The 19,844-nt window shown below is 61.2% G+C and overlaps 1 protein-coding gene across 7 annotated transcripts in view; it reads left to right on the top strand.

Moving 5' to 3' along the window:
- LPIN1 (lipin 1) overlaps positions 1 to 16,768 on the top strand; it is a 76,400-nt gene extending 59,632 nt beyond the window's left edge. For all 7 annotated transcript variants that reach the window (XM_080684667.1, XM_080684666.1, XM_080684672.1 and 4 more), the window contains 8 exons: positions 1,879 to 1,958; positions 3,811 to 3,937; positions 5,293 to 5,441; positions 5,922 to 6,008; positions 9,661 to 9,813; positions 10,937 to 11,051; positions 12,727 to 12,830; positions 14,394 to 16,768. In XM_080684667.1, coding sequence (XP_080540793.1) covers positions 1,879 to 1,958; positions 3,811 to 3,937; positions 5,293 to 5,441; positions 5,922 to 6,008; positions 9,661 to 9,813; positions 10,937 to 11,051; positions 12,727 to 12,830; positions 14,394 to 14,553 — 975 coding nt within the window. In that variant the 3' untranslated portion in view covers positions 14,554 to 16,768. The remainder of the gene's footprint in view (positions 1 to 1,878; positions 1,959 to 3,810; positions 3,938 to 5,292; positions 5,442 to 5,921; positions 6,009 to 9,660; positions 9,814 to 10,936; positions 11,052 to 12,726; positions 12,831 to 14,393) is intronic.
- The last annotated feature ends 3,076 nt before the right edge of the window (positions 16,769 to 19,844 follow it).

Below are 19,844 nucleotides of genomic sequence, written 5' to 3'. Positions count from 1 at the left end.
CTTCACCGAATTCACTGGCCGATGAGTCTGCTGTGCTGTTCTCCGTTCGCAGAGCCCGGCCTGTGAACTTTTCCTTCATCCGTGACTTTTGTCAGAGTTCGTAATCATACACGTGTTAGTGTGAGCACTGGATGAACGCCTTTTCCCCGCAAGACCCCTCACCCCAGGGCGGCCGAGACCCTGTGCCTTTGATTCCTGGGTGTCCCCGGTGTCCACGTTGGACCCGGAGCAGGGGTTGGGCAGGCACTGGTGGAGGGAACGCTGATTGCCGTTGGAATGCAGTATGAAGAAACCTCAAGGACAACGGTCAGGTTGGAGGTTAGAATAGGAAAAGAACGTCCGTGAGCTCCAGTCCTGTGTCCGTTAGTTCAAAGGGCAAGCGTGGTGGAAGGATCTTCGGAAGATAACGCTGCTCTTCGACATTTTCTGTTAGCACACCCTAGTGTCCTGACTGTCCTGCTATGTCCAAGGGACTAAACAGGTCAGAACAAACACTGTACTTTGGGAGACAAAGCCTGAGGGCCTTTCTAGTCCCCGACGGGAGGGCAGCCAGTTGTAGGATTTAGGCTGAAGGCTGTTTCGAAGACCTGGTGATTGTAGGGTATCCAGTTCCCCACCAGTTTGGGTTGAGGGGAATGCCAGCGCGAAGTAAGGAACAGTGATGACATTAAATATTTCCAAAATAAACGTACTTATTTCAGATCGATAGCTATTTAGGAACCAGTCTAACAAAGGATTGTTAATACTCAGTTACCTGCCTCAACAACTAGATTAAAAATTGCCCGGCCAAAACCGGTTTGGCTCAGTGGATAGAGCGTCAGCCTGCGGACTGAGGGGTCCCGGGTTCGATTCCGGTCAGGGGCATGTAACTTGGTTGCGGGCACATCCCCGGTAGGAGGTGTGCAGGAGGCAGCTGATCGATGTTTCTCTCTCATCGATGTTTCTGACTATCTATCCCTCTTCCTTCCTCTCTGTAAAAAAAATCAATAAAATATATTAAAAAAAAAAATCGCCCGGCATGTTATCACACTAATTATTTGTGTGCTTAGGAAAAGCTAAAGAATGTTTCAAAAGACTTAGAACTCATCCTACGTTGAGATGCTCACCCTGCTGTTATATTTTTTTTATATCAGTTATTTTTTAAATATTAAAAATTAACCTACCCTCTGAGCAAATGGCCACAAACGCGACTGAATTGAACATCCCGTGTCCTCTGACACTCCTGTCCGGCCTCCGACGGCCCGCGGTCCGTGGGGCCTGGCGTCTCCCTCCTCCCTCGCGGCTGTGGGCTGGCGCCGTGTTTACCCACAGCATCGCAGCCTCGTGGCAGCGTGAGGGGTGGCGGTCTCCTCCCGGTTCACAGGCGGGAGGCCAGGCTCTGGGGCTCCGTGACTTGTCCCCGGATCCTACGCAAGAGAAGGGACTGGCCCAGACCCGCAGAATTCCGGAGCGCTCCGGCCCAGCAGAGGAGCATTTGCTATTAGAAGCAGGCAGGCAGTACTGAGAAAGAGCGACCGTGTCTGCTTTCCCCCGAGAAAATATGGTGTGAGAATATCTCAGGCGCGTCTGTCAGCAGTCATGAGGACACGTCCTGAGAGCCCCCGGGTCTCCAGGCAGCCCCCGATAGCGCCTTTGCACAGAGCTACGGCGGTTCTGAAGGTGGCTTGGTGCCCCACACACTGTGGGAAACACTCATCTCTGCTCTCAGCCTCGTTGTGTTCCTCCACGCAGAGGGCTCACGGGGCCCCGTGTGCCCGGGGCAGTGCCGTGGGGGAGGGCCTTGGGCCCTGGCCTGGGCTTACGGGGTGCCCCTCGGGGCCCCCCCAGCTCTGTTCTGGTGCTTCTCTTCGGTGCACCCTGACCTCCTTTCTTCTGCAGGAAAGTAAGCCGGAGCAGGGCCTGGCTGGCGAGAGCCACAGCACCGGGGAGCAGCCGCCGCCGCTCAGCATGGCCACCAGGTACCGTGCCAGGCGGCTTGGGGTGGCAGCGCCTTTCCGGCCCAGGGTCAGGGCACGGGCCTGGCGGGTGCTGCTGGCACCGCGCTCACCGAGCACCACGGCCTTGGACCCGGTGGACCTGGTGGCGGGCCTGGGGTCCAGCGGCTCTGTTGTTGGTTGCGGGACGTGGAGCAACGTGTCAGGTTCCCCAGCAATCAGATGGAGACGGTTGCTCCCTTAGATCTGATTTCCAGACTCAGCGTCAGACTGACGTGGTGGGTCCGGCACTTCTGGGTCCGGCCGTGAGAGAGCAGCGGTGACACTGCTGGCGGCGGCGATGGCCGACAGAGGGGAATCCATTTCCTCCCGAGGAAGCGTGCCTTCCTCTGTGGTCTCCACGCCAGGACCTAGGTTGCTGCCTTTCTGCTTGGCGATGTGGCAGGGGTCCTCAAACTACGGCCCGCGGGCCACATGCGGCCGCCGAGGACATGTATCCGGCCCGCCGGGTGCCGCTGCCTGTCCTGCTTAGCAGCCGACGCGTCCCGGGCCCGCAGTGCGCATAGGAATTTGTTCATAGTTTTTTTTTAAACTATAGTCCGGCCCTCCAACGGTCTGAGGGACAGTGAACTGGCCCCCCGTTTAAAAAGTGTGAGGACCCCTGAGATGTGGGTTCCTGTGAGCCTGGCATCGGGGGCGGTAGATTTAGGTAACGCTGCGCAGCGTTAGCCGAGTTTTGTCTTCGAGTTCATCTGTCTGCGGGGTCGGGGGTAGCTCTGCTGTGCGGGCAGAGCCGTGGCCGCTCATGCGGTGGCTGCTGCGTCTGGACACGGAGAGCGAGGACCGCACCTCCTACCGTCGCCTGCCCGGCCTGGCCGTGCTCCCGCGCTGAGGCAGCGGGAGGGCGCTGCTTACTCAGCGGGCAGGAAACGCTAACCGTTAGTTGAAGGCAAGATGCGCATCCTAATCATTTCGTACCTGGGAGGCCCAGCCCTGCCGCACACGTGGCGGGCGTTTCAGAGCTGTGGCTGAGCGGTCACTGAGCCGGAGTGATGCCCCCAGGATGCCGTTGATTCGTAGGAGAGGTGGGCTTAGCGTTCAAGTCCTCAGACTCCCCCCCGGCCAACGCCGTCCCTTCACCTGTTGATTTCTAAGTTCACGGCTGGAAATGGAACCTGGGTCAGTGGCACGCAGGCCTGATGTCGCCTTTGCTCTGTGGGCCCCGATGACACGTGTTTGAAGGCGACACGCTTTACGTGAGCCTTTTAAAGAAGAGGCACCTGCTCCCACCGGCACCTCCCAGCCCCAGACGGGGCGTCTGGAGGAGCAGGAGCCTTGTTTGCGTTCTGTGCAGACCCCAGCCAGGAGCCTTGCTCCCGGGACGGCCGCTCGGGGACTCCGGGAGGGGGCGAGTCCTCGGTCTTCGCTGGCACCACTGGGGTCCCAGAGTCCCTAATTCCTTGAAATTGTGGGTGTGGAGAGGTAGACCCAGGGAGCTGGTCAGTTGATGTGTAGAAGTTCAGTCTCCAGGCGCCTGTCCCGCGGCCTCGGGGGGGTGGGGGTGGAGTGGGGAGGAGCGGAGAACGCGAGTGTCCTTCCAGGTGAGGGGGTCCGTCCCTGCTTCTCGGGGAGAGGGCCTCTTGGTTCCTCATAGAGCGATGGTAGCTGGTGACAGGACGTGGCTGGGGGAGCAGCCCCTTGAGTGTGAGAGGATGTGTGGGGGGTCAGTGGGCTCGTTGGTGCATGCAGAGCCTCTGGTAAGTGGCCACGCGAGGCGGTGCTCAGGGGAGCCCCGGGCCGCCATGGATTCCGGCCGAAAGCGGTTTTAATGGCCACCCAGACGCATGTCCTCATTGGTGACATCGCTGTGTTCTAGAATGAAGCAGGAGTCGTCCTCCAGCGATGAGGAGCAAGCAGCCGCCAGGCCGTCCAGCGCCCCCCTGCTCCCCCTCCTATCCAACATTGGCTACAAGAAGACCCTGCGGCTCACGTCGGAGCAGCTGGTGAGTGGCTCGGTCCTCTCTGGCCTGTGCATGGCACTGGTCTGTGTGTGGGCCTGGCCTGTGTGTGGGCCTGGCCTGGTGGCGGGCCCTGGCCTGTGCGTGGGCCTGGCCTGTGTGTGGGCCTGGCCTGGTGGCGGGCCCTGGCCTGTGCGTGGGCCTGGCCTGTGCGTGGGCCTGGCCTGTGCGTGGGCCTGGCCTGAGCGTGGCCCTGGCCTGAGCGTGGCCCTGGCCTGTGTGTGGGCCTGGCCTGGTGGCGGGCCCTGGCCTGTGTGTGGGCCTGGCCTGTGTGTGGGCCTGGCCTGTGTGTGGGCCTGGCCTGGTGGCGGGCCCTGGCCTGTGCGTGGGCCTGGCCTGGTGGCGGGCCCTGGCCTGGTGGCGGGCCCTGGCCTGTGTGTGGGCCTGGCCTGGTGGCAGGCCCAGCCGAGGCACAGCCACCCAGACCTGTGCGCGATGGTCTGGGCGTCCCTGGCACCTTGGCATCCCAGAGCCCCTGCTGCCTTTTGGGATCCCGTGTCTCCACCCCGACGCGCACGGTCCAGGCCCGCTCCTCGGTGTCGCCTCCCCTCGCCGGCTCTGACGCAGCCCCGGAGGCTCCTGTTTGACGTGTGGGAGGAGGTGCAGCTAATTCACCCTGAGGTGTGCGTGACGGACCGGCCAGACCAGGGGGTGTGTCCTCTGTGAGAGGCGCACGTTCACCCCCCAGGCCCTGCCAGGAGCCCTCCCGTCTCCGCGGGATGGGAGCGGGAACTGTCAGTGCCCCGGGCAAAGTCTGAGGTCCTTTGTGTACACGTGCCACCGCTGTCCTGTCCCCTTGTCTGCTGGTCGGTGCCTGCACACCACGGAACACCATGCAGCAGTGAGCAGAAGGCCCTCTTACCCTGAGAGGCCGCAGGGAGGGGCCTGGAGAGCATCATGCTGAGCGAAATAAGCCAGTCAGAGAGAGACAGGTATCACACGACCTCACGCACATGTGGCATCTAGTGAACAGAGTAAACTGAGGAACAAAATAGATCCAGAGACATGGACGCCTGGGACAGACTGACCCATCTCAGAGGGAAGGGGGCGGGGAGATTAACCAGAGATCTTATTTGCACACATGCATAACCCATGGAAGACAATAGTGCGGGGAGGCCTGGGCAGGGGGCCGGAGTGGGGAGGAGGGAGTCGGAGTGGGGAGGAGGGGGCAAATGGGGGGAAAAAAGGGGGACATCTGTAACACTTTCAGCAACAAAGGTAATAAAAAAATTCATCTCTTTTCCAAAAACCCCCCAAAACTCCTAACCCTGCTTCTCGCGAAACAAGCCAGAAACCCTCGTCCCGGGCCTCCCCTCAAGAGGACGCGTTGTGTCTTTCAGAAAAGCCTGAAGCTGAAGAACGGCCCCAACGACGTCGTGTTCAGCGTCACCACGCAGTACCAGGGCACGTGCCGCTGCGAGGGCACCATCTACCTGTGGAACTGGGACGACAAGGTGATCATCTCCGATATCGACGGGACCATCACCAGGTAGGTCCGGCCGGCCTTCCCTGTGACCCTGGGTCCGCCGCCGGCCCCTGAGTCCTCCTCCTGTGGCGTCGGGGGCCCGTTCCGCCCAGGGTCCGTGCAGGGGCTGCCCGGGGGTGCCCGCCGCCTGCCGGGGTCCAGCAGCTCCTGTAGGGCTCGCTGGCCGTGCCCGCCGGGGCGGTGGCGCCTCGCCTTGTTCCCGTGGGCGCGGCTGGAAAGCCCTTCTCGCAATCACGCTGATTACGGTCCAGGACCCGATCCTCGCTCAGACGGGAGGGGCCCTTCGCGTGTTAGCATGGCCCCTTCCCGTGAGCGTCCCCTGGGATTAGTGTTGGTCTGTGCCTCCTGGACCCCCCGGCCAGAAAGTGTGGGTCCTGGTGGCATTTTCATGGGGCGTTTCTGGTGCCGTGAGCGGGAACGGAAGTCTTCTCCCTTTTGCGATGCCCTCTCTCTGTTGTTTTTCCCGTTTCTCTCCTTACGTAGGTCAGACACTCTGGGCCACATTTTGCCCACCTTGGGGAAGGACTGGACCCACCAGGGCATTGCGAAGCTGTACCACAAAGTGAGCCAGTAAGTACAGAGCACCCCCTCGCCCCCCACTCCCCCACGCGGAGCCCGGGATGCTGACTGCGGGTGACTGGCCGAGGGGCGTGCCTCAGCCTGGGCGTCAGTGGGGGTGGCGGAGTGACTCCCGAGGTCGGTCCCCAGAGACAAGCAAGGAAGTGATGCTTGAGCCTAGACAGCCCTCGCTCCTTCACCGTCCAGCGGTCACTGCGCGCCGTGGCGTGCGGGCCCTGGGATGGGCTGGGGGACGATGAGGTAGGCGCGGTCTCTGCCTCCTGGTCCCCGTGCGACTCGCTCGTGGGTGAATGGGTCCAGGCCATTTCTTTGGATGTCACATTCGCGATCGCCCAGAGATGTTTAGCGGAAGGGTTTGCAGCCAGAGACCCAGAGGAGCTGCCGCTGAAGTTGGGATTTGACTGTTCCTCTTCCCTGGCTGGCACTGCTGACCTTGAACGGGGGTCCCTCTTAAATGTGAGGCGCTGCCGGCTTGTCTATGGGAACCCGGTCTGGCAGGTCGCCGCTGGCCTAGAGACGCGGAACCCGGGCAGTTCTCCTTGTTGGTTTTTTGCTGAATGTAATGGCTTGTCTGCGGTTAGCCCGTGAGGAATGCGCTGTAGGCTGGTTACACCTGGCTCACAGAGGGTTTTGATGGTAAGAGCTTGCTTGGCTATTGATTAAAAAGGACGGTAGCAGGTACAAAGGGAAGGCATGTGAAGCTCTCTCACACTCAAATACGGCCAATAGAAGGATGTTTCCTAAAATATCCAGGCCACTGAGCGAGCGGGTGCTTTGGGGGCCACATTTGGACGAGAATTGTCTGCGTTCCTGCCTTACTCGGTGTAAGTTTTTGTTCCTGTAACCAGAGGTCAGCGTTTCAGAGTTAGCAGGGGTGAGTGTCACCGTGTCCTCAGGGGGACCAGCCCGCCAGGGGTCTCAGGGGGGAGCCCCCTGCAGCCGGGACACTGAGAAGGGGAGCTGACCATTCCCGGGCTGTCGTCCATCTCCCCTCGGGCCTCGTGGGTTCCTGCGGTCACCACCCCGCCAGTGAGGCGGGGGCCTGTGAACGGGAGGCGTCGGGGCCCCTGGATCCCGGGGTGACAGCGCCAGCTCGCCGTGGACACTCGGCCCTCGCCCCCACTCCCAGCTTGCCATCTCATCGCTGACACGAGGACATAGGCTGGACGCCCCCGAGGTCACTGCGAGCCCAGGCTGGCCTGCCGCCGGGTGTGCGGCTGTGGCAGTGCATGTGCGGACAGCTGGGCGTGGCGCTCCCAGCCACACGTGGGTCAGAACCCGAGCATCTCGCTGAGGTCATCAGCCAGCACGAGCCCCGTGCCCCGGAGCTGTCCTAGGTGCTGAGCGCCTCGCCCCTCACCCCTTGCCCCTCTCCCCTCACCCCTCACCCCTCGCCCCTCGGGGCTGTGACCTCGTCAGAACAGGAGCAGGGCCCCTGCACAGGTCACGGGAGGTGTGGTGAGCAATGTGGAGCTCACAGACATCCCGGGCGGAGACGGTAACTCTGTCTGAAGACGAGGGGTCTAAGGAGGTTCCAGTGGTGCCCTGAGCTGAGGCTGATGGGATGAGTGGGTTTGAGAGGACCGCTCGTGGCAGGCGGCAGCAGCAGTGAGAGGAGGCGGAGACGTGAGCAGGCGGGCGTGGGTCAGGGAGGCCGCCTCCAGCGGGGGCGGGATGTCAGTGAACCGGGAGAGGAGAGTCGGCGGGCACCAGGTCGCAGAGGCCTTGACGCAGCTTTCCGGGGAGCGTGTCCCTGCCGCCCACAGGCGTGTCCGGGAGCCGGTTCCGCTGAGTTCGTGGTGGCCCTGGAAGCAGAGCCCTTGTGTGGTGTGAAATGGATTTGAAAAGCATGTTTTGAATAAAATTAGCATCTCAGACCCCTGCAGGTGGCAGGTTTTGGGACTTTGATGTGAAGAGCAATTACAGAAAGTGATTTTTTTTTTTTAAAAAAAGACACTTCATTCATTAGACAGCTAAAACACAAAGATATTTCAATGTAAAGATGGCTTGATGTGCCAGATAAGCTGAGGTTCCTAGATTCCCTCTGTCTCACAGCGTCCTGCGTCCTGTTTTAAAGGACTCAGTTGTTAAACCATCTGAGAGCAGCCCTCCAGCGTGGGGGCCAGGAGGGGTGGGAAGTGGTGGTTTGTCCTTGCTCATCACAGATTGTTAAAAAAACAAACACATTTTTATTGATTTCAGAGAGGAAGGGAGAGGTAGAGAGAGAGAAACACCAATGATGAGAGGGAATCATCGATCGGCTGCCTCCTGCACGCCCCCTTCTGGGGATCGAGCCCGCAACCAGGGCACGTGCCCTTGACCGGAATCAAACCTGACGCCTTTCTGTCCACAGGTCGATGCTCTGTCCACTGAGCCAAACCAGCTAGGGCTCACCCACAAATATGCACTGAGCGTCTCCCACATGCCGAGCAGTGTTCTGGGCACAGGGTGGCAGCCAGGACCGCGACACAGTCCCACCCTCAGGGAGCCTCAGTGACAGTGACCTGGGGGCCAACAGAGCAAGGATCAGTGGGCCAACAGAGCAAGGATCAGTGCCCGGCAAGGGAGGGTGTGGTGTGTGTTTTATTAAATAGAGGGACAGGGCAGGGCCTCTGAGCAGAGACCTAGGCGGGGGGAGGGAGCAAGCGAGCCGGGCAGATGCGGGGAACAGTGCCCCAGCACAGGGTCCGCACAGGCTGGGTCCAGCGCAGGAGTGAGGGCGGTGGGCTGGAGGACCCGTGAGCACGCCTGTTGGTGAGCCAGGAGCGGGTGGGATTGCAGAGAAGGGCAGGCCCCGGATCTCGGCCTCGTAGGGGATGGCGAAAACTCTGCGTTATGTTTGGGAGAGATGGCAAGGTTTCGGAGGGTTTGGAGCATGCTTGGGTTAAATGTTAAGTTTTAAGTTTTCTCTCTGTGTGGAGACTTGATGAAGGGCAGGGAGATGGGTGGAGGTGTCAGGAGGGCAGGTAAGGGTCCCCACAAGGCTGCCCCCACTTCAGACGCTGCTCGGTCACAGGCGGCCTTGCCGGGGCCTGCGGCAGGGGAACGAGAGAGAGAGAGAGAGAGAGAGCAGTGTGGGCCGAGTGAGCTCAGGCACACAGCTCTTCGAAAGAACTGTGCTACCACGGGGAGCAGAGGTGGGCGTCCGCCGGGGAGGGGGACCGGAGAAGGGGCTTTGGTGGTGGTTTCGGCGTGGCTTGCTTTTAGGCGGAGATGAAAGAGGTTAGAGCGCATGTCAGTGCTGACGGGAATTACCCAGGAGAGAGGGCTGGGCTCAGAGCTGGAGTCAGGCCTGCGGAGTGGCAGGTGGCAGCAGCGGGGCCATTGTCGAGGAGCAGGGGCCGCGCACAGCCTGTGCAGGTGCAGGCAGGCTGGGCAGTTCGGTGCGTTGGACCTCGGTGTCCGTGGGGGTGAAGCAGGGAAACACACCCACCCACTGATGTTCCCTGAGGCTCACAGGAACTGGGGCTGTGCATGCGCTCAGCACATGACGGCGCAGTCGTCCGTGGTCCGACTGGAGACCGCGGCCGCCACGCCTGCGGAGCTTGGCTGCTCCCGTGCGCAGGGAGCGTGCAGACGGGGGTGGAGGGCGGGCACGGCCCCCGTGCGATGGCGCTCAGCGCGCACGCCCTGTCTCTTTCAGGAACGGGTACAAGTTCCTCTACTGCTCTGCGCGGGCCATCGGCATGGCGGACATGACGAGGGGCTACCTGCACTGGGTCAACGAGCGGGGCACGGTGCTGCCCCAGGGGCCCCTGCTGCTGAGCCCCAGCAGCCTCTTCTCCGCCCTGCACAGGTAGGTCGCGCTCCACGCCAGGCCTGCCAGGGCGGCCCTCTCCCCGTCCCTGGAGGGTTGGCAAGAACAGCCCCCCAACGCTCTTCCCAGCCATCTGCCCGCTCCAGTGAGGGTACCGGAAAAGTCACCCCAAAATGCAGGCGGGCCTGCCCGCTCCCTTCACAGTCACCGGGGTGGATGGGCCTGTTCCTGGGCTTGGTGTCGCATGACGGTCCGTGACCTGCCGCCTCCTCTCCCGTGTCTCCACTTGGCAGAGGGATGCTCTCCCCTTTTGGGGGGGGGCGCCCCTCCTGCTCCCTCACCCCTTTCCCTCCCCACATTGTCCCGCCAAGTTACTTAGCAAATCAACCTGCGGTCCATCTAATCGGGGACCTAGGCCGGGCTCCATGGCCCTTGTCCCAGACGCCACCGCTCACCTGGCCCTGTCTCCCGTTTCACCCCCTGGGGGAGTTCCGGTCACTTCATCTTAGTGGACCTGCCGCTGACCACTAGCCGGTCTTTGAGTGCCCTCCCCGCTCCCCTCGGCTGTATTCGAGGCGGCCAAGCCGGGCTCTGGTCTCCCAGGAGGCAAAACCGGCTGAAGTTTGATTGAAGTTACAGCGAGCGAACCTGCAGGTAGATCAGGTCAGGGCGACGCCGGCCTCCTTGGGTCCACCTTCCAGTTCAGTCATGCGGTACACTTCCTCGTTTATTCAGGTCCTCCCTTACAGTTCAGCGTGTAAGTTTCTTAGGAACCGTGCGCTGGCTTTCCCCGGTGAGACTGGCTCCCGCTCTGCTGACCCCTCTCCCCTCTGGATGTGTTGTGAGGGTGTGCAGGCCTCACTGGGGGGTCGGGAGGTATTTTCCTCCCTCCTGCTCTGGCGTTTAGCTCTTTGCTGCTGGATGACTGGTCGAGGTCTGGGGCGAAGTCACGTGTCCCGAGCCTTTTCTCTGGGGGAGACCTGAAAGTAGGGGTTCCCTCCCTGCCTAGTGCTTTCCCGGGAGAGCTGGGCTGGCCCGCACACGTTTAACCTCCGACGACCGGTGTCCTCGGGCCCCGGCATCTTTGGGGGTTAAAGAGAGCCGCCGCTGCTGGAGCGAATCCTCTCACGCTGACCCACCGTGTGTTTGTGTGTTTTGACAGAGAGGTGATTGAAAAGAAGCCGGAAAAGTTTAAAGTCCAGTGTTTGACAGACATCAAAAACCTCTTTTTCCCAAACACAGAGCCGTTTTACGCTGCTTTTGGAAACCGGCCGGCTGTGAGTAGTCGTGGAGGAGGGGGGTGTTGTGGGCTCTGGGAGTCCTGCCCTCTGACAGCAGGCACGGGGGAGGCTGCCGGACCGTGGGAGGCCCCCCCCCAATCTGCCTCCGCCCGAGGCGGGGAGACGACCCAGATCCCACGGCCTCCGGCTCTCCGCGCAGGCGGCTGGCGAGTTTCCGTTCACGGTGTGAAATGAGGGACTAGACCAGGGGTGGGCAAACTTTTTGACTCGAGGGCCACAATGGGTTCTTAAACTGGACCGGAGGGCCGGAACAAAAGCATGGATGGAGTGTTTGTGTGAACTAATATAAATTCAAAGTAAAGGAGTGGAGGGGAGAGCAAGAGAACCCTCCGCTCTTTCGGCTCCGCGGGCCGGACAGAACAGCCGAACGGGCCGGATCCGGCCCGCGGGCCGTAGTTTGCCCACGGCTGGACTAGACACATTAGGTTCGGAACCACTTGCTGAGTGAGTCAAGCAGGAACACGGGCTATGATTACCACTTCCTCCCAGACGGGGACCACGAAGCCAGCCCCCCGCCCGTGGGGCGCGCCGTTTCCAGAGCAGAGCCACCCTGCTTACCCGCGGCTTCGCTCTCCTCTCCGTGGCGTCAGTTGCCGTGATCAGCCGCAGTCCGAAAGCGCTCAGTGGGAAAGTCCAGAAGTAGCTCACAAGTTTTAACGCGCTCACCTTTCTGAGCCTCGAGATGAAATCTCCCGCATCCCGCCCCGTCCCGCCCCGCCCGGGAGGCATCGGTGCTTTGCCCCTGAGGCCAGTCACACAGCCGTCGGGCAATCAGACCGACGGGCGGTATTGCAGTGCTGGGGTCCAGGTCACCCCTATTTTACCGAGTAGTGCCCCATTCACACCACTTTCACTGTTGCCATGGACTGCTGTCCTTGCTCCGTTTCCCTGGGTGGTTATTGTTCCTGTGCCACATCGATGAAGCACACGTGATCACAGGTACGCATGCACAGGAACAGGTGGTCTCTATAGGCTGGGTACCTCCGAGGGTCCAGGCACCCCCTGCGGGCCTGGGAGCGTGTCCTCTGTGGACCAGGGGCCCCGTGCTGTTCCACGCGGGGAAAGCAGCGCTGTGGGACTGGGTGTCGCTGCCCCGTTGGCTGAAAGCTCAGCATTCTAGGCCAGTGGTCGGCAAACGCATCCGTACACAGAGCCAAATATCCACAGCACAACGATGGAAATTTCTTTGGAGAGCCAAATTTTTTAAACTTAAACTTCTAACGCCACTTCTTCAACATAGACTCGCCCAGGCCGTGGTATTTTGTGGAAGAGCCACACTCCAGGGGCCAAAGAGCCGCATGTGGCTCGCGAGCCGCAGTTTGCCGACCACGGTTCTAGAGAATCAAGTCGGGTAGTAGCTTCACAGTAAGAAAATTCTCCTACTTGTGAAGAACACGGGTCAGAACGGCCTTCAGGAATGCTAGGGTGCGGGGGGCTCGCTGGGTGGTCCACTCTAACTCCCTTCCTGCGCAGACCTGCGCGGCGCCCCGAGGGGGGAGAGCTGGTGTAATGTTCACGTCCACTCCTCCCACACGGGCGGGGCCGGGCACAGTGCTGGTTCATGAGGCCGTCGCAGTATTGCCTCCAATCGGAGAGGTCCCGTGTCTGTATTCACAACACACTCCTTTTCCCGACCCTTTCCCCAACGTAGGACGTGTATTCGTACAAGCAAGTAGGAGTGTCTTTGAACCGAATATTCACCGTCAACCCCAAGGGCGAGCTGGTGCAGGAGCACGCCAAGACCAACATCTCCTCGTGAGTCCCGCGCCGGCCAGGGTGATTTAGGGGTGGCCTCTGACCGTTCGCGGTATCCCTTCGGCTGCCTCGGTTTTAATCTTCAATCCCTACAAGGAAAACGGGTTTTCACTCCTCGCATTTTTGCCCAAAACGTAATGTTTGGACAATCTGGATTAAATCATGTCCTCTCTGGGTGGAACATTGAAACCGGCGGTTACATCTGCTCCGGAGTGGAATTGAATGAATTTGAAAACGAGTGGTTTTGATTTGCCAAGTTGGGTCGAAAAGCCTAGAAGGCGAATTAAAAGGGTAACCACATGGGCTGTCACATGACACTGTGTTTAAGGATGAGGCGCATTCTGGCTGAGCGCCGTCTCACAGAATCACTGCTGTGCCATCGTCCGGGTCCCTCCCGGGGTTGCGGTCACGCCGGTTCCCGGAGGCAGAGGGCCGGGTGGGGGCCTGGAACGAGGCAGCCTGGGGGGCTGCAGGCTCTCTCTGGACCTTGCCAGCGCGTTCCGAGGCGGGCCCACCCTGCTGGTGAGCGGTGACCTGCTCCCCGTGGGTACGGCCGCCTCCCATGGCCACAGAACGCGCACGAGTAGGTCTCAGGGCCAGGAGGAGTTTTAAACATGGACTTCAGTCCCCAGGAAAGACAGCCTCTCGCTGTGAAGGGAGATGCTGTGTGTCACGCGAGCTCGATGCTCCTCAGAAGCCCCGGGAGGGCCTTTATTGGACACACACGGTCCTCCTTGTTTAGTAAGGCATCTCCTGCCTCGGAGCAGGCCGCTTCCTCGACAGCGGGGGGGTGTTGGGAAAGCCCCTTTCGGTTCTCAGCAAATGGGCGCTGGAGAGGGACCCGGGGGCCGCGAGGGGCCCCGGTGTGCACAGAGGCCTGGGCTGGTCACGGCGTCTGGTGCGAGGCGCCGGAGCCTGAAAGTGCGTCAGCGCAGCAGCTTGCTGCTCGTGGCACGGGCCGCAGACACGAATGTGCACCGACCTCCTGGGAATGCACAGAAGCGAGGGAGGGGACCGCAGGGAACACGGAGAAGCAGGGCCTCGTTCAAGTCCGTGCTCGGAAAGATGGGCCTGAGCCCGGGCGGGCGAGAGCCGGGCCCCAGGCTCCAAGCAGGAAGGCGGGGGGTGGGGCGGGGCAGGGGAATCCGTTCCCCCAAGACCACGCAGCTGGCACCTGGCAGAGCTGACGGTCCAATCCGTGTCCTCAGCCCCGGGCCCCGCGCTTCCCGTGGTACAGTGGCTCGATTCTCTCCCGTGACGCACACGCGGGAACCCCGCAGGGGCGCCGTGCCTCCACTGCTGACTCCTCTCGTCCTGCTGCCCTGCCTCCGGGGTCCTTCGTGCCACACAGGCCATCGCCTCGCCCGGGGCCTTCTCTCGGTCCCGCTTGGCGCTCCCTGTGGCCTCCTGTTGAGAGCGAGGGTTATTCCAGAGCGCCCCCCGCAGCGTTAGCCCCGGGGTCCGGGCCTCAGGCCCGTGGGTCGCTCCTGGTTTCCGAGCTCGGCGCGGGGGGTGGAGGGGGGGTGTCCCTCGCGGGCGGTGACCTTGTCCGTGTCCTTCCAGGTACGTGAGGCTCTGTGAAGTGGTTGACCACGTCTTCCCGCTGCTGAAGAGGAGCCACTCCTCGGACTTCCCCTGCTCGGACACGTTCAGTAACTTCACCTTCTGGAGAGAGCCGCTGCCCCCGTTCGAGAACCAGGACGTCCACTCCGCCTCGGCCTGAGGCCCGCAGCCGCCTGCGTCAGCCCGGACCGGCGCCCATTAAAGGATGGGTTGTGGGAACCCAGGAGGGAGCCCGGGAGCCGCGTGCGTCATTGCCTGGGCGCAGAGAGCTGGGGTGCACCCTCCTCCCCGCTCCCCGGGGCCGGCGTTTCTAAGTCAAGTACCGGGGTGCATGTGCCGCACGAGGAGTCGGGTGCACTCCCTCGGGCGGGGGGTGCTTTCCTCGCTGGGGCTGAAAGCCAGAGAGCACGCTGCCCTGCCCGCCTGCAGGCGGCCTCGTCACGGGGCAGCGTGTCCCTGTGAAGCCCAGCAGAGCTGGCGCCTGGTCCCGGCCGGGGACGGTGTCCACAAGTCGCCAGGTGCGTGCCACGTGGAGGGGCGCACGTCCCCGTGGTGGCTCCCACCCATCTGCACCCGGTGGTGGGCGGGGGTGGGGGTGGGGGGGCACATGCTGGGTCGTGTGACCGGATCTGGGGTCTCCGAAGGGCTTGGCCCTGTGGGTGGTCCCTTGCAGTATTCGCCGACGGTCTGATTCTAGGTGATAAGCTCGTCTTTGATACTTTGGTTAAAGAGAACCGATGTCACTGGCACCCCCCCCCCCGCCCCCTTTCTGTGGCTCAAGGCTGGACTGTTTATGCCTTAATGCACCTGGCAGGCGTGTTCTCCGGAATGTGCTTTGTCCAGCTCTCGGTAACTGCAATGCCTTAAGCTCGGACCCGAGGGAGTGTTTCGGGGGCCGTAGTTCCCGTCAGGCCGGCCCTCGGCCGCGGCCCCGCGTCCAGCAGGCGGAGCCGGCGTGCGCTGGCCCGGGAGCGGATGCCACGCGGCTGCGATGCTGGCTTCCACGGGAAGCTCTCAAATGAAGCTGCTTGGTTTTAAGGAAATAGTTTCAAGAAGTTAAATTATATTCTTTACGGATATTATTTATTACTTTACTCTGATTGGGTTATTCTTACAAGCGTTTAGCCATAGTCTTTCTACGATAACGGTCACTGATACGTTAAAAAGATACACGTTAGACTGCCCGAAGCCTTACTCTCTTACCTCACCACACCGACCTCTTACTTTCCTTAGCGTTTCCCACTCACGTTCAGGGCACGGCACGGGCATAAGTAACGACTGGAGGGCCATTCTTTAAGCCACTGGGAGGTGGACTCTCTTGTTTATATAAACAAACGCCAGAGAGAACAATTTGAGAAGTCAAAGAATTATTTTGGTAAAGATTTTGCTTTATTTTTTGAAGTATTATTTTTCTAAAGAGCGTTTCCCTCCAGCGGTTGAAGTGCGTTCCTATTTAGATGCTGTTGTTAGAGCCCCAGGAGGCCACACGCGGAGCAGGCGATGGACTTGACTCTTTCTGTGAAAGAGACGCAGAGGTTGCCGCGGCAGGCGGCAGGCGGTGGCTCGGGGACGAGGCCCCTTGGGAACGGCTGTGGCCCCACGGAAAGGCCCTCCCCTTTGCACAGAAGCACACGCGTGCACAGAGCCCCTCGGGGGGCTCGAGACGTGGTGAAACATGGTCCGGCCTGGACCCCTCTGGGTGTGGGCACTAGCGACCTTTAGAAGCTGCACTCATTCTTCAGAGGGTGTTTGGGGTGCACTTGAGCTGCTGTGACCTGAGTCTTGTTCCTCCTCCACCGGAGAGCGAGGCTGGGGGAGAGGGAGCACCCCCTTAGGCACGTGCCGGTGTGAGCGGGTCGCCCGGAGTGTCCGCACCGTGGCACGTGACCCCGAGCACGCGTTCCAGAAAGCTGCCCTCGGATCTGGGTCCGTTCAGAGTGTGACCCTCCGCCCCAGGAGCTGTAACGGTCACACCTGCCGTGGCTGGGGAAAACGAGACTTGCGCGTGGGGGACACGCACGCGCGTGCGCGTGTGGGCTGGTCTGTGTTCACAGCCACAGCGCAGCACCCCGCGGGCGGGCGTGTGCTGAACGCCGCCGGAGCCGCACATCCGGGGCGCCTGCGGAGAGGAGCCCCTCAGGGCCGTCGCCTGGGGCTCCCCCCTGCGGTGCAGAACGCAGGCCTGGTGCCCGGGGAAACGAGGGCCTGCAAAGACTCCCCTCGCAAGTTGGGGTGTGGCTCACGCTCCCCCTGTGCGGTTTAAGCACCTCGTCTGTGCGTGTATGCGCTGGAAATGATGCCAGCATTGTGATACTTCCTTGTGTTGTGCTGGATGCAGAGCTAGAAACTTGTAATAAAAGAGACCCGTGAAAGGCTTCTGAAAGTCAGTGTGAGTTTTATTCCATTTATATTTTGTTACTGATCTCAGAGAGGAGGGGAGAGGGAGGGAGGGAGAGAAACATCAGTGATGAGAGAAAATCATGGATCGGCTGCCTCCTGCACGCCCCCTACTGGGGATCGGGCCTGCACCTCGGGCCTGTGCCCTGACTGGGAATGGAACTGTGACCTGGGTCATAGGTCGATGGTCAACCCCTGAGCCATGCGGGCCAGGCTTGTTTTTCATTTTGGACCAATCCAAGCCCTTGCCTTGTTCACCCACGTCACTTGGCAACCGTCATAATTCCTATGGATTTGTGCCTGGTCCCTATGCCCGAGACAGCCCCGTGACCTCCCTGTGTCCACCCGGGTGCTTTTGGGACAAATGGAAGAGCCGTGGTCCCTGTACGCGTGAAGCTGGCCGCCAGGGCACCGGGCTCGGCTGCCCGTGCGGCCGGATCCAGCGTCCCCCTCCAGCGGCTAGGTGAGCGCTTGTGTGCACGGGAGACAGCAAACCCTCTCCTTCGGCGGCACACCGCAGACTGCCTCCCACACGATTCCCGATGGCGAGCTCTTCCACCTGTAAAAGAGCCTGAACTGTCTGTCGTCTTGGGCCCCGAGATGCCCACGCCCTCCCCGGGGCACCGCTGGGCGATGCTGTCCCCTTTGCATGTGCAGGCAGCTCTTACACGCAGGGAAACGTCCACGGGTGGAATTTCTCCAGGTCTCAGCTACAAACACCTGAATATATAAAAGACTCCTTATCCTGGCTTTCACATTCAACACCCCCTTCCCCCCAGCCTCGCCGTCCCTTTCATCCGAAGCCAAGGAACACTGACCAGTGACCACCGGCTTCGGTCCCTGCAGAAGGCCGTGCGTGAGCCGTGGCGCCACCCGGGGGCGGGAGAAGAGAGGTGCAGGGAGATTAGGCGGGCACCTTTTAACAACAGCAAGGAAGACCTGACTTCTGGGACCTGCGTGTGCTCTTCTAACAGGAGTGCTGTCCCAGCGGCTGCTCCAGGACAGCCACCAGTCTGTCACCTCTTCCTAGCCGCCCTCTGCACAGTCTCCAGACCAGAGGGGCGACGTGAGGGCAGGACTGCCGTTCCTGGGGGCCCGGCCGGCGGGAGGACATCCCTCTCAGGCCTGAACGAAGGGAAAGTCCTTACAATGCCACCGGGGCCTCCTCCCCGCCTCTGGCCCCTCCTCCCGCTCCTGCTGCAGGCAAAGGAGGCAGTGTCACCCCCCTTGCACAAGGGCTTGGTGCCCGGAAGGAAACCAGACAGAAGGTGGCCCTGGCCCAGCCAGTTTGGCTCGGTGGATAGAGCGTCAGCCTGCGGACCAAAGGGGGTCCCGGGCTCAATTCCGGTCAAGGGGGTGGACCTCAGTTGCAGGCTCCTCCCGGCCTGGGCCCTGGTCAGGGGTCGTGCAGGAGGCAATCCATCCATGTGTTTCTCTCTGTCTTTCCCTCTCTCTTCCACTCTCCCTAAAAATCAATGGAAAAATATCCTCGGGGGAGGATGAACAACAAAAAGTTGGCCCTAAAAGTCAGTGTCTCCACATGGCCACCTGGGGGCACACAACATTTGGTTTGGAGGCAAAGCCTTTGAAAACATGATCCAGGCTTGATAGAGGCTCTTTCCGGAGCGGAGCGCGGGCCCTGGACGCCAGCCAGGTGAGAGGTGGGCTCCTGCGGGGGGAGGAGGGAGGGGAGGAGCGCCCTCCCCCGACGGCCTGGGTGCCAAAGGGCCTCCAGCTGGCACCACTCAAGGTCAGCATCACGAACTGGAGAGGAGGAGGGCGGTGCTGGCGGCTGTTTGACATTCAGGCCTAAGGTGGGTGCTCCTCAAAGCGTGTCTGGGGGCCTGCATCCGGCGGCTTGTTAGCAATGCAAGTTCCTGGGCCCAGCCTGGACCTTCCGCATCCACCTGGGTGTGCCCCCCCCCCCCCGCCCCGGTGTGAATACATCCTCCCAGATCCCCGGGCTCGGGTTCCAGAAGGCACACTGAGGCCCGGGTCCTGGTCCCCGGAGCTGCGCGTCCCGGGGCAGCTGGCATCTGACTCCCGGCCTGGCCGGGGCGACAGAATCTGCTGAAGGACGGAGGCCCCCGGAAACGCACGCAGGGGCTCCCCTGAGTCCCCAGGTGTGCTGAGCCCCTGGTGCCCAGCGGCAGGCCCGAGCCACCTTCCCGGGCATCTCCGCAGCAGCAGGTCCTGCCTGGGAAGGAACCTGCCTGCGACGAGGCCGGGCCGGGCAGCCGAGCGCTTGGGAGCCGGAGGACCGGGCTGGGCCCAGCCTTCGATGGCTCTCCCTCCCCACACGGTCGGGGCTGCAGGGGCCGTGCTGTTGCGGGGATCCTCGCGCTGGGGCAGGAAGTCCATTCAGCCTGCATTGCTTTTAATGAGTTCTGCAAGCCAGGGGCCTCTTCCGGTGACTCATTCTGCCTTTTGTGCACCGGAGGTTGCGGCTTTAGGTTTCACTTTGGAGAGTAACCACACCGCTCTTGCTGCTGCTTTCTCCGCTGCTGGAATCCGAGCAAGTCACAGTCATTGCGCAACAAAGAAATGTGCACGCGGGCGGCCAGCCCTGCGTCTGCCCTGATTGTAAAAACATCCTTTTCCGAGACGGGTGACAGAGCCAAGCGCAGGAGGCGCGGTCTGCAGTTTGAAGGAACACGTTCCTTTGGGGACTTCATGTGATTTCCTCGCAGGGAGGCTGGGCAGTTTCGCTTTTGTTCTTTGTCTCCTCGATTCCTATTTCAGGACAATTCTGAAAATACACAGCACGCACGTACCGGGCGAGTGAGGCGGCTGACCTCCGATTCATCGAGAGAGACTTAGTTCCAGGTGAATGTGTGTGTGCTTGCTTGCAGGTAGCACCTTACAAAGGTCACGATGGTGGAGACGGCTTTTATGCAGTGAAATCGCCGTCCTCTGGATTTTCCACGCAATCAGAGTGTGGTCCCCGAGCGGGTGAACTTCTTAGGATCAGACAGACATGTTCAGTGGACAAACACAATGGGACGTTTTCCTCCGGTTTGGATGATATGGTCATCTTCACACATCTTCCTGTGG

This window comes from Plecotus auritus (assembly GCF_963455305.1).
Source record: "Plecotus auritus genome assembly, chromosome: 8".
Classification (NCBI taxonomy): Eukaryota; Metazoa; Chordata; class Mammalia; order Chiroptera; family Vespertilionidae; genus Plecotus; species Plecotus auritus.
This window is presented reverse-complemented; position numbering and strand designations above follow the sequence as displayed.